Below are 12,500 nucleotides of genomic sequence, written 5' to 3' on the forward strand. Positions count from 1 at the left end.
AAGTGCTACCGTTTCACTAGCTTTAGACCTATCAATTACCATTGACAATCTCATATATATGTATGTATATATATATATATATATATATATATATATATATATATATATATATATATATATATATATATATATGTATGTATGTCAATCATCATCATCATCATCATCATAATCATCAGTATCATCATCATCTCCTCCTACGCCTATTGACCCAAAGGGCCTCAGTTAGATTTCGCCAGTCGTCTCTATCTTGAGCTTTTAAATTAGTACTCCTCCATTCGTCATCTCCTACTTCACGTTTCATAGTCCTCAGCTATGTAGGTCTAGGTCTTCCAACTATTATAGTGCCTTGTGGAGCCCAGTTGAAAGGTTAATCTCTCCTGGGGGAGTGTGAAGACCATGACCAAACTATCACCATCTGCCCCTCACCATGATATCATCCACATACGGCACTCGAGTAATCTCTCTTATAGTTTCATTTCTAATCCTGTCCTGCCATTTACCTCTCAATAATCTTGGGTGGGCTTTGTTCTCAAATCTACAAATTCTGTTGGATATTGTTTTATTGTCATACCATGACTCATGTCCATACAGTATCGCCGATCTCACTAAACTGAAATATAGCCTGATTATTTTGTGTATTTTCAGGCGATTTGATTTCAAAATTTTATTTATCCTAGCCATTATCTGATTTGCTTTTTAAAATATTTCTTTAAACTTTAATTCTAAAGACCCTGTGTTAGAGATCATAGTTCCTAAATATTTAAATTATTCTACCAATTCTTCCAATGATATTTCCTCTTCCATTGCATATTCCGTTCTCATCATCTCGGCCTTTCTTCTATTTATATTGAGCCCAACCTCTTGTGCTATTTCATGCATTCTGGTAAGCAAACATTGCAAATCCTGTGGTGTTCTTCTAACATAGACAGTCATCGGCATTCCTTTTACCAATCCAGTCCAATCCTTCTCCACCATCTCCAACTGTTCTGTGCATTACAAAATCCATCAGGAGGATAAACAATATAGGTGACAACACATTCCCAGTACTCCACTGTTCACTGAAAATTCATTTGATAGGACTACACTAACATTAACTTTGCACTTGCTATGCTCATGAACAGACTTTATCAAATTTACATATTGAATAGGAAATCCATAATAACGCAGGACTCCACAAAATAGGTCGATGCACAATATCAAAGGTTTTTTCATAGTCCACAAATGCCATCAAAAGTGGATTCCTATATTCTACACATTGCTGTACATGTCTTAAAATGAAAATTTGGTCCGTACAACTTCTACCTTTTCCAAATCCTGTTTGTTCATCTTTCAGCATTTCATCAATCTTTTTCCCTAGCCTCTTTAGAATAAGCATACTATATATTTTCATGACAACTGATGTAGGTGTGGTGCCTCCATAATTATTATAATCAGTCAGATCTCCGTTTTTGGCCTTTTACACCAAAATTACTAGCTTAGATTCATCAGGTTTTTCCTCTTCACGCCATATTCTACGAAAATAATCTTGTAAGTATTCTGGGAGTCACTTCATTTTCGGCCAGTATCATATTAGCAGTCATTCCATTGTATCCAGGTGCTGTCCATCATTTGAGTTTTTTGTATGTATATATGTATATATATATATATATATATATATATATATATATATATATATATATATATATATTTTGTGTGTGATGCTTGATTCACAATTTAAAGGTATGTGTTGTCACTGCAGATAAACATTATTGTTTGTTCCTTATCTGTAAACATATATATGTGTATATATATATATATATATATATATATATATATATATTATATATATATATATATATATATATATGTATATATATATATATGTATATATATATATATATATATATATTGTGTCTGTGTGATGCTTGATTCGCAATTTAAAGGTATGTGTTGTCACTGAAGATCAACATTATTGTTTGTTCCATATCTGTAGACTTGATTCCCTGGCATTTCCATTGGTGACCTATTAACAAACATTTCATTGTTGTTTATTTTTCAAAAGCATAATTTTTTTCTGAAATGTCATTTGAAACTAATGCTAGTAATCAAAGACTATGATACCTTTTTTGTAGCGTATTAATAATTTTTTAATATTTTCATGTGTAATTTTTTTTTTCTTTTTTTTTATCATCCAGGAAATGTTTTATTTTTGGGTAGTTTAATAGGAAGTGTAATATAAGCATTTTATTTTTATTTTCTGTTCTTTTACAATACCTTCATTGTTATTTATTGGTATTTAAAACCACCTGTCCAATCATTTTAATGAATTTTGGTTCATGTGTATATATTTTCCTAAAGGTGGATTAAACAGGAAGTAAACAGATTATTTAATAATAGCGATAACTCGTTTTAATCTTGTATTAATAAGCAATATAATACTTTTATTGTTTGGCATCACTTTTACTGTATGGTTAATTACAAATTATCGCTGAGGTCTTTCATGCCGACAAGGAATATCTCTCTCTCTCTCTCCTCTCTCCTCTCTCTCTCTCTCTCTCTTAGCACAAATCAGTCCAGAGGTAACGGATACGTATTGCCATTGAAAAGATACAACACCATTCAATGTGGCAATTTCTTTACAAACAAAGTAGCAAAATACTTCCAGCGGATGTAGTAAACAGTACCAGGTAAACTACTTCAAGAATAAGTTAGACAAGATCACGAGAACTCTCTAAATGCTTAAACTAAATTGCTCTTCCAAAGAGCAAATGGAGTTCCGCGGATGGAGTAATAAGTCTTTGAGACATCCTAAATCCTTGTGACTCTCGTATCTATTTGTAGGAGTCATAGAATTTTTTGAAGATTGCTTTATTAATGTATGATAGATGACATAGGGGAAATATAGGGTAAAATATATAAATTTCATGAGATGTTAGGAAATATAATTTTTGAAATATGCAAATGGTTTTGTAAGGAGTTCGTATAGAATATATATATATATATATATATATGTGTGTGTGTGTGTGTGTGTGTATGTGTGTGTGTATGTGTGTGTGTGTTTACTGTATGCATCTATCTTTGTGTGTACTGGTACGCAGAGGCACAGTACAATACGCACATAATTACAGATTTACGTTCGAACTCATATTTCACAGCTATTGATTCTAAACAAAGGCTTGTCCATAAACTTTGTCAAAGTGATGACAGGCTGTATTTTAATTGTGGCCATATAGATATGAATGGTGAGTGGCCCAAGGCATTTTGGGTAGCTAAATAAAGCATTCATCACGAGCGTGTTCCATTTATTATTTCTCATATAACGATATTTATCATAGATTTAATGAATTGAACTGATGGCCGGAAGCTAAAGGTCGGGTTCACTTCTCTCTCTCTCTCTCTCTCTCTCTCTCTCTCTCTCTCTAATAGGATTTGAAATATATCTGCTTACTCCTCCTCGTCCTCTTCCTCTTTGTCCTTCCCTTATTATTAAGTGGCATCATAATGCTCTTGTTCGTTCTCCACTTGAACTACATCACACTGCTCGCTTTCTGAGAGAGAGAGAGAGAGAGAGAGAGAGAGAGAGAGAGAGAGAGAGAGAGAGAGAGAGAGATTACGAGTGTCATGTTTCTCCAGCTTTCCTTTTCTGCCTTCGATAATTAACTTCGACTCGTCTGTTTTTGGATATTTAGTAGCGTTCTTCTATTGATCGACACATCCGGGTTCGTTCCCCTCCACCCCCAACTGAGCGAAATCAAAAGATGATTTGGCCAATTACTTACAAATTTCAAAATGGTGTAGCGGTAGGCTAGGAACAGCAGCGGTAGCGGTAGGCTAGCAGCTACGCAACCTACTGCCTCACCGCCTTTTAGTAATTTAGCCAATTTCGCTGTAGATACCTAGAAGCGTTTTACTTTTTTTTCTTTTCTTGTGATGCGTGCGTATACCTAGATTGTTTCTATTGCAGATATCTCTCTACCATTTTGTTTGTTTTATTTTTCCACTTTCTCTGTTGTTTTTCCTTTTATGATTATAGATTCAAATTTAACAAGTAGTATGGCGAGGGCGTAGTATTTGTACATTGTACACCGTCCTGCATGTCGTATCAAGATTCAAAATCACGTCCACGATAATATAGATAGAGACACACAGAGACATACGCAGACACCTACACACATATACATACACACAGACACACACACATATATATATACATATATATATATATATATATATATATATATATATATATATATATATATATATATATATACATATATATATTTATATCAACGACGAATGCAACAGTTTTTAGTCAACTACAGGATAAAGACCTCAAACATTTCAATTCATGTGTGGTGTTTGACCTGTTTTCATCACCACGCTAGCCACTGTGGCTTGGTGATATTGGGAGATTGTCGTGTGATCGCTTACAGCAAAATAATCTAGTTTGGGAGGGTCTGGCTTGTACAGTTTTGCTGATCATGGCAATACACAAACCCTTTTATCACGTTAAGGTATTCCTACCAAACGAGAGATCGCAGGTTCGAATCCTGGGTGAAAATAGGCAATGAACTCTCGTTTAAAAACCTAAAAAGTTTGTTAATTTGATACCTGGTAGTTAGATTATTGTAATAATTAGTACTTGAATAACTAGGAAGCGACAATGGCTAGCAGCCTCATAAAGGCATGGACAAGCAGCCTTATCCAAAAAGATTTGTCTATACAAAATCTAGGCCTTTGCCTTCACACTTCTGAAAGATATATACACACAATAAATCTCTCTCTTTCTATCTTTTTATATATACATTATATATATACATATATATATATATATATATATATATATATATATATATATATATATATATATATATATATATATATACATATGTATATATGAATTTCTTTTAATCGTATACACGTTTGGATATGCAAGTTTTTATTCTTTATAGCGAATTGACATAGTGTGCATGTATATACATTTCTGTTACTTTATATATTTAACAAATTTATAAAACAGAAAAACAAAGAAATATTAATTGAACAACAGCATACTGAAGTATATATTGGTACAACATGCGTACGTTGCCCAAGTGAAAAGTATTCCATTGTTATCGGAACACCGTTATACATTACAATGTTTGATATGTAAGCAGCAGTAATTGATCTTTTACAGTTGCATAGTTCTGTAATTTTGTCAATAACTGGTGTTTTGAAGAGAAAAGACTTGAAATCTGATATTGGAAAGTGTTTGAGATGCAGACTGATGAATTTCTATATACAAATCGTATAGGTTTAGATTCGAAGATAATAAAATAATTACATTGGTTGATTACTTTCTAAGGTCTATGTACAACTCGTTTGATTGTAGACTTGCAAGCTGAAATGTTAAGGGACAAAGGAGAGTTACATTCTCAGAATAAAAGTTGAAAAGAGAGTTACATTCCCAGAATAAGATATGAAAAGAGAGTTACATTCTCAGAGTAAAAGTTAAAAAGAGAGTTATATTCTCAGAAATTTCTATTTACAAAAAGAATAGTAAAAAAAAAATAGTATTACAGCATAGTTAATGTTTGCATTCGTCGAAATGAAATATTCTAAGCATAAGGCGCCACTGGGATAATAGCATCTACATGGCCCAGATGCCCGTGGCCGTGACCATGGCCAATACCACCTATGTGACCAAATCCGTGTCCTATGTGGGCTCTATGTCCGAAATGGCCTCCATGTCCAATATGGCTTCCGTGACCAACGTGGCCTCCATGACCAATGAGACCTCCATGACCAATAAGACCTCCATGACGAATGTGTCCTCCATGGCCAATATGACCTCCATGACCAATGTGGCCTCCATGACCGACAAGGCCTCCAAGACCAGCGTGGCCAATGTGACCTCCATGCGCGATGGGGCTGTGTACATGGACCCCGTGGGAAATGTGACCAACGTGACCTGAATGTCCATGTCCAATCAGACCTCCGTGGCTGTGTCCAACATGACCAATGTGACCTCCATGGGCAATATGACCACCGTGACCGATATGATCCGTGTGGACAGCATGATCCACATGGGCGATGTGACCATGACCACCGTGCAAGGCATGGTCGCTGTGACTTATGTGTGCTGCGTGGACAACGGGGCCAGCATGAACTCCATGACTCACATGATCAACATGTTCAACGTGATCTACATGACCAGCGTGGGACTGCATGACCAGCGTGGACGGCATGACCAGCGTGGACGGCATGACCAGCGTGGACGGCATGACCGGCGTGTCCCACAAGGCCAGCATGGCCATCTGAGTGTACTGCAGCGGGTACGTCGTGGGCTGCCACTCCTTCGTAAGACACCTGGATAGGGAGATGGAGGGGATGTTATAAGATATAGGATTGTTTTGTTGTATCCAAATACAACAAATTGTTGTTGCTTTAATATAACAACAACAACAATTTGTTGTATTTGGAAGTTTCATCTAAGTGTTGAATTTGGAGTCGCTTGTTAACAATTGAAGTTCGTTTCAACCACTGATTTTCGAGTCTTTTGTCTAAAGAAAATAGGTTTCCTTGAACCCGATATAAGTTACTCGGGAATGTTAGATAATGTATCTAACCTTTGGAACTGTAATTCTGTTGTCTACAAGTTGATTATTTTCATTGTTACCTTGAATGTTGAAATATGATTGGTATGGAAATAAGGTTGGATTAGTTCAACCTTCCCTTATAATCAGGCTTTCTAATTATTAATGCATGGCTAAGACTTGTCATGTAACAGAGATGAGTGAGGTAGTCTTGTCATGTAATGAACTGGAAATTGACGTGACTTGCATTTGCTTGACAGAGATTAGACGTGACTTGCCATGTAATAAGTCAAAGTCTAAAAGTCAATACGTTACATGAAAACCTGCTGCTTCACAGATATTTGGATTATAGGAAACTCCATTTAGTATAATTCCTCAAGGAAACCGTTGTTTTATAAGGTCATTTGCGTTGCATTAGGAATTAAGTTTTCAGAATTTAATGTGATGTTACATTTTATCTTGCTTTTTGTTATTTGTTACTTTAGACGAAGACTATTGGTTGATATGGCTAGCATTTATGGCGAAATATTTAGTAGCCCGAGTTTTATCAAGCATTTTAATGGTTAGTAATTTTTTAGACTTTTAGTGTCACGTTTAAAATTCGCCTTGATATTAACAATCATCGAAAATACAAGTAGGCTAATTTAGAAAAATTACATTTACTATCATCTATGAACTCCCCTAGTTCAGTGTTTTACCAGTGCATTTTTGAGAAATAAATCATCCATATATTACATCTTTGTCCATTATGGGTGTGTGTGATCGGGGCTTCATTTATTTATATGAATATTTTAAGGTAAGTTAGAGTGTGCTTCAATTACTTCATTAACGTCAATATGGTCATGTGCGATGATAAAAATAATGCTGAAAAGTTCAGCTGTAATTTTTGAACAAAATCTTTTAGTGAAAACAAATCTTTTGAATTTACTGTGATAAGGTTTACAGTTTCATCCTGCACTCTTATGTTATCCGTGAGAGAGAGAGAGAGAGAGAGAGAGAGAGAGAGAGAGAGAGAGAGAGAGAGAGAGAGAGAGAGAGAGAGAGTATTTTGATTAGTATTGCTCCAACCTTTGCATGGAATCCATAATCATCGGCGGTGTAAGTGACAATCTGTTTACGTCCGTCAGGCAGCAGGACGTGGTAGGACCCTTTCACGACGTTCCCATCGGAAGCTTCCGTTCGGCTGTAGTCTGTCCCGGTGTAGGCATCGGACACTCCGTATCCGAACTCGTAAGGTAGTTTTGCCTGTGATGAATACTTAATTTTTAGATATTGTTTACGTTTTAGTAAAAAAAATATTAATATAGTCCATTTTCTTTTCAACTTAATCTTATTCGCTCAGTCTGAAAAATTTCTGTTTGACAGATTGATTTAAATTTTAGTCATTTCGAATGCACATGTGGAATTATATTGTCTATGATTTTGGTTTATATTTATGTGTATCATATTGAAAATAATACATTAATACTCTGTATATACAGACACACTCATACACACACACACACACACACACACACACATATATATATATATATATATATATATATATATATATATATATATATATATATATATATATTTATACATATACATATATACATATATATATATATATATATATATATATATATATATATATATATATATATATATTTATACATATACATATATACATACATATATATATATATATATATATATATATATATATATATATATATATATATATATATATATATATGTATATATATACATACATGTATATATGTGTGTGTTTGTGTATGTACGTTTGTATGTAAATTTACGTATGTGCGGGTGTGCATAGGTAAATCAATCAACGTCAGATATGTTATACAGATCCCTCCTGAAGTGCCAATCCCCCTTGGAAACAAATATTTGAAGTTGGACAGTCAATACATCAAAGAAAATTTGAGTGAGATTGATTCAGAACGCATCCCCGACCGTTCATCCGTTACTGACATGAACAACGGGCTGTGCAACGGGCACAGCTGGCACTATGGCATGGACAGGGGCATGATGAATGGGATGGCCGTATGCAATATCAGCCTCGGCCGTCGCCTCCGCCTCCGCCACTGCCTCTGCCTTGGCTCCTGCCTCGGCCTCCGCCGAAACGCGAGCCACTAGGGCCAGTGCCGCTAACGCCACCTGTTGGGGAGGAAAAGTTTTGCTTTTATTATGAGGGCTTACATGTACATACATGGTTTTATTGTGTGAAAACGTTCTCTCTCTCTCTCTCTCTCTCTCTCTCTCTCTCTCTCTCTCTCTCTCTCTCTCTCTCTCTCTCTCTCTCTCTCTCTCTCTCAGAATAACCATTTTATAATGGAATAAAGGTTTTTGACTTTGACTCTCTCTCTCTCTCTCTCTCTCTCTCTCTCTCTCTCTCTCTCTCTCTCTCTCTCTCTCTCTCTCTCTCTCAAAGAAAGGAAAATAACAAGGCCTCGACGAGGTAATATTCCCCAAACCTGGTGAAAATCATCATCATCATTTATTTTTTTACCTCGTAATCACTGTCTCCTTGATTCGAGTTTCGTATATCTTCATGGATCAGTTGAGACCTGCTCTTAACATCAAAATTTATCAGTTTCGATGACACTTTAAGGTCAGATTTTATTGTGATGACGTGTTTTCAAGTCATGAGATGGAAGGTTGAACAGTGACCTTCCCTTCCCCCTGCTCGTTATTATTGGCATTTCCCCCCTCATAAATAATAAAGAAATTTATACTTGCGTATGTGTTATATTTAAGAGACAAGGAACTAGAAATTAGTTATTGGGAGGGGGGCGTAAGAACTGTCTTGGAATCAGACTTCAGATGTTTAAAGGTATGCAACTAATGCTCTCCTTATCGATAAGAATTTGCCGTTATTTTATAATGATGAGATTTAAATGAGGATGCATTTTTGGAACATTTATGATGATGCTGGAGGGAATGAGGAGGTGAGTTTATGATTGTAATTCTGATGGTGTTATGGAAAGAATTGGCGGTTGTAAGATTGAAGAGGTCGTTTCGTACTTTTACTAGACTATAATATATATACATATATATATATATATATATATATATATATATATATATATATATATATATACACATATGTATATATATATATATATATATATATATATATATATATATATATATATATATTTATATATATACATATATTCCATTATGACTTTAATATACATAAAAGAAAAGAAGCGAATGGTTTACAAATTAGATGTCGAATTTATTAAGAGAGCTTAGGAAGTAGTTAAATACAACTTTTATTTCCTTTTAGACGCCATATTTGACCACTGTTTGTGTAGCTATTAGTGGCGGTTATCAACAAAAGACTGCCACATCCATTGCTTGAACAGATGTGGGACACGTCATAGGAGTGGCACTTGGTGCGCGTTTGGATCGTTCCCTGCATACCGCCTACCATTCCACTTATCTGTAAATTGGTCCCATCATCTGTTGGGATGAAGAAAACAAGATACGGTATAGGCAAAGCAGCCCCAGCACCAGGAACGTTGTCGAGAATCCCTTCAGGTGTTACGTCCTACAGAAAGGAATGGTAAAAATCTCTAAACGCCCACATACAGACACACGTAAATACACACGCGCATACAATATATATATATATATATATATATATATATATATATATATGTGTGTGTGTGTGTGTGTGTGTATATATATATATATATATGTATATATATATATATATATATATATATATATATATATATATATATATATATGCGTGTATATGTATGTATGTATATAAATCAGGACCTGGTTTATAAAAGCAGTCGAGGTTAGCAACATCATCCCAGAAACATCACTTAGGACATGGGGCCAACCCCCCCCCCCTCTCTCTCTCTCTCTCTCTCTCTCTCTCTCTCTCTCTCTCTCTCTCTCTCTCTCTCTCTATATATATATATATATATATATATATATATATATATATATATATATATATATATATATATATATACTGTATATATATTGTATGTGTGCGTTGAGAGAGATTTTTACCATTCTCCTTTGTACGGTGTGGCACCTGAAGGGTGTCTCGATAGGTCCCTGGTGCTGGGGCTGTTTTGCCCATGATGTAACTTGTTTTCTTGACACCCCCCCCCCCCCAGATGATGGGACCAATTTACAGATAAGTGGAATGGTGGGCAGTAGGCAGGGAACGACCCAAACATGCGCTAAGTGCCATACCTGTCAGACGCGTGCCCCACATCTATTCAAGCAATGGATGTGGTAGTCTGTTGTTGATAAACACCGCCAATAGCTACACAGTGGTGAAATACGGCCCCTGGCCACCTGTAGAACGGAGTGGGGTTCATGGGTCAAGAAACATTTCATATAATATGCTTAAAGTCATATTAGGAGGAGGATTTTGGACAACCACAAGAAGATTTCTACATACTTATAGTGTCAAGTTTAAGCAATTCGTCAATCCCGAAGAATGCCAACTGCATGAACAGTGCAGGCATATGCATTTTGGCTCAAAATTGCACGAACACGCAACTTGCATGTGCATGCATTTACCGTACGTTACGACAACAGCGCGCATGCTATCGTTGTCGGATGCACTTCAAATGAGCATCGTGCGTAAACACGCAGAGTTAGCTTTATGATGTCACAGTGCTATTTTTATCCGGGATTTGCGTGACTAGGAGCCGATGACACATATTGTCGCCTCTCTCGTAGAACACTGTACTTCTCTATGGTTTCACACACGGGTTTTGGTTCCGCTCGTTTGTTGACCTGACGACATACACAGTATTACAGCTGGCCTTGCTGTGCAATAGATTTTGTTTAATTTTTTGTTTATATTTTGATTTCACAGTGGCTAGGTGTGGTTTATGTTTATCTAATGAGTGATGTGCGAGATATGCATTTAGATTAATTTTATTAGCATATGCGTGTATTGCATTCACAATGCGTCGCACACGGTTTGCCTATTAATATTTTGCACATTATCATTCGAGATCTATCTTCAATTAATAATGCTTAGTTGCGTAATCTTCATTCTGTTTTGGGGTTTTGTAAAATTTTCAAACTGAATTCTCTGTACCTAAATTTGCGATTCAATGTTTATATATAAAGAAAAGAGAAAATTACGACCATAAAGTATAATAGATTGGCGGTAGTTTAGGTGTGGCGTCATCTTCCATCGGTTCATTAGTTGAATGATGAACGTGATTAATTATATTTTGTATGTTACTTTCTAGTGTTATCACCACAGTTGGGGAAACTGCATTTATATATATATATATATATATATATATATATATATATATATATATATATATATATATATATATATATATATATATATATATATATATATATATATTTATATATGTCTTCTTTAACTAACTTTCAAATCAATACCTATTGCTGTACATTGTTTTCTTAATGACAATTAAAGTATTTTTTTGTTGGCGAGTATTGTGCTACTCAGAAGAGATACTGATTGGAATATTTGTGTTTCTTGAATGTGTATATACACATACACACATATACACAGACATTATATATATATATATATATATATATATATATATATATATATATATATATATATATATATATATATATAATGTGTGTATATCTGTGTGTATGTGTATATACACATTAACGAAACACAAACATTCCAATCATTATCTCTTCTGAAGAGTGCTTTCTTACACAAACACACACAACTTTAGTTATACACTCTTGCATACAACCTTTATCTACTTCTCTGTTAAAATATCTGGTGTCATTGATCGGCTGCTCTCATGAATTATTACATTAATACTGCTACGAGGGATGTTGCATATTCAGAATGCTGACTTTTACAGATGATTTCAACAGTTGTGAAAGACTCTTGCGGTTAACTATTGTTCTTCTTAACTCTGTTTCATTTTATTTTATTTAATA

General features: G+C 34.8%; 3 protein-coding genes across 3 annotated transcripts in view; 1 reads left to right on the forward strand and 2 right to left on the reverse strand.

The window, feature by feature from the left end:
* The window catches only part of LOC137621129 (pro-resilin-like), a 401,646-nt gene that overhangs the window by 363,916 nt on the left and 25,230 nt on the right, over positions 1 to 12,500 (forward strand). The window lies entirely within an intron of this gene.
* The window catches only part of LOC137621127 (cuticle protein 19.8-like), a 19,977-nt gene that overhangs the window by 7,085 nt on the left and 392 nt on the right, over positions 1 to 12,500 (reverse strand). The window lies entirely within an intron of this gene.
* LOC137621128 (histidine-rich glycoprotein-like) lies at positions 5,207 to 7,756 on the reverse strand. The gene is made up of 2 exons (XM_068351556.1): positions 7,623 to 7,756; positions 5,207 to 6,327 (listed from the first exon to the last, which is right to left on the reverse strand). The coding sequence occupies exons 1-2, from the start codon at positions 7,643 to 7,645 to the stop codon at positions 5,577 to 5,579; spliced, it is 774 nt and encodes a 257-aa protein (XP_068207657.1). The 5' UTR covers positions 7,646 to 7,756; the 3' UTR covers positions 5,207 to 5,576.

The sequence above is a fragment of the Palaemon carinicauda genome, chromosome 27 (assembly GCF_036898095.1).
Source record: "Palaemon carinicauda isolate YSFRI2023 chromosome 27, ASM3689809v2, whole genome shotgun sequence".
Lineage (NCBI taxonomy): Eukaryota > Metazoa > Arthropoda > Malacostraca > Decapoda > Palaemonidae > Palaemon > Palaemon carinicauda.

Coding starts and splice junctions, on each gene's coding strand:
- LOC137621128 (XM_068351556.1), bottom strand. CDS start 7,645: ATGATTATGGATTCCATGCAAAG. Junction 6,328..7,622: donor ATTATGGATTCCATGCAAAG/GTTGGAGCAATA, acceptor CTCCCTATCCAG/GTGTCTTACGAAGGAGTGGC.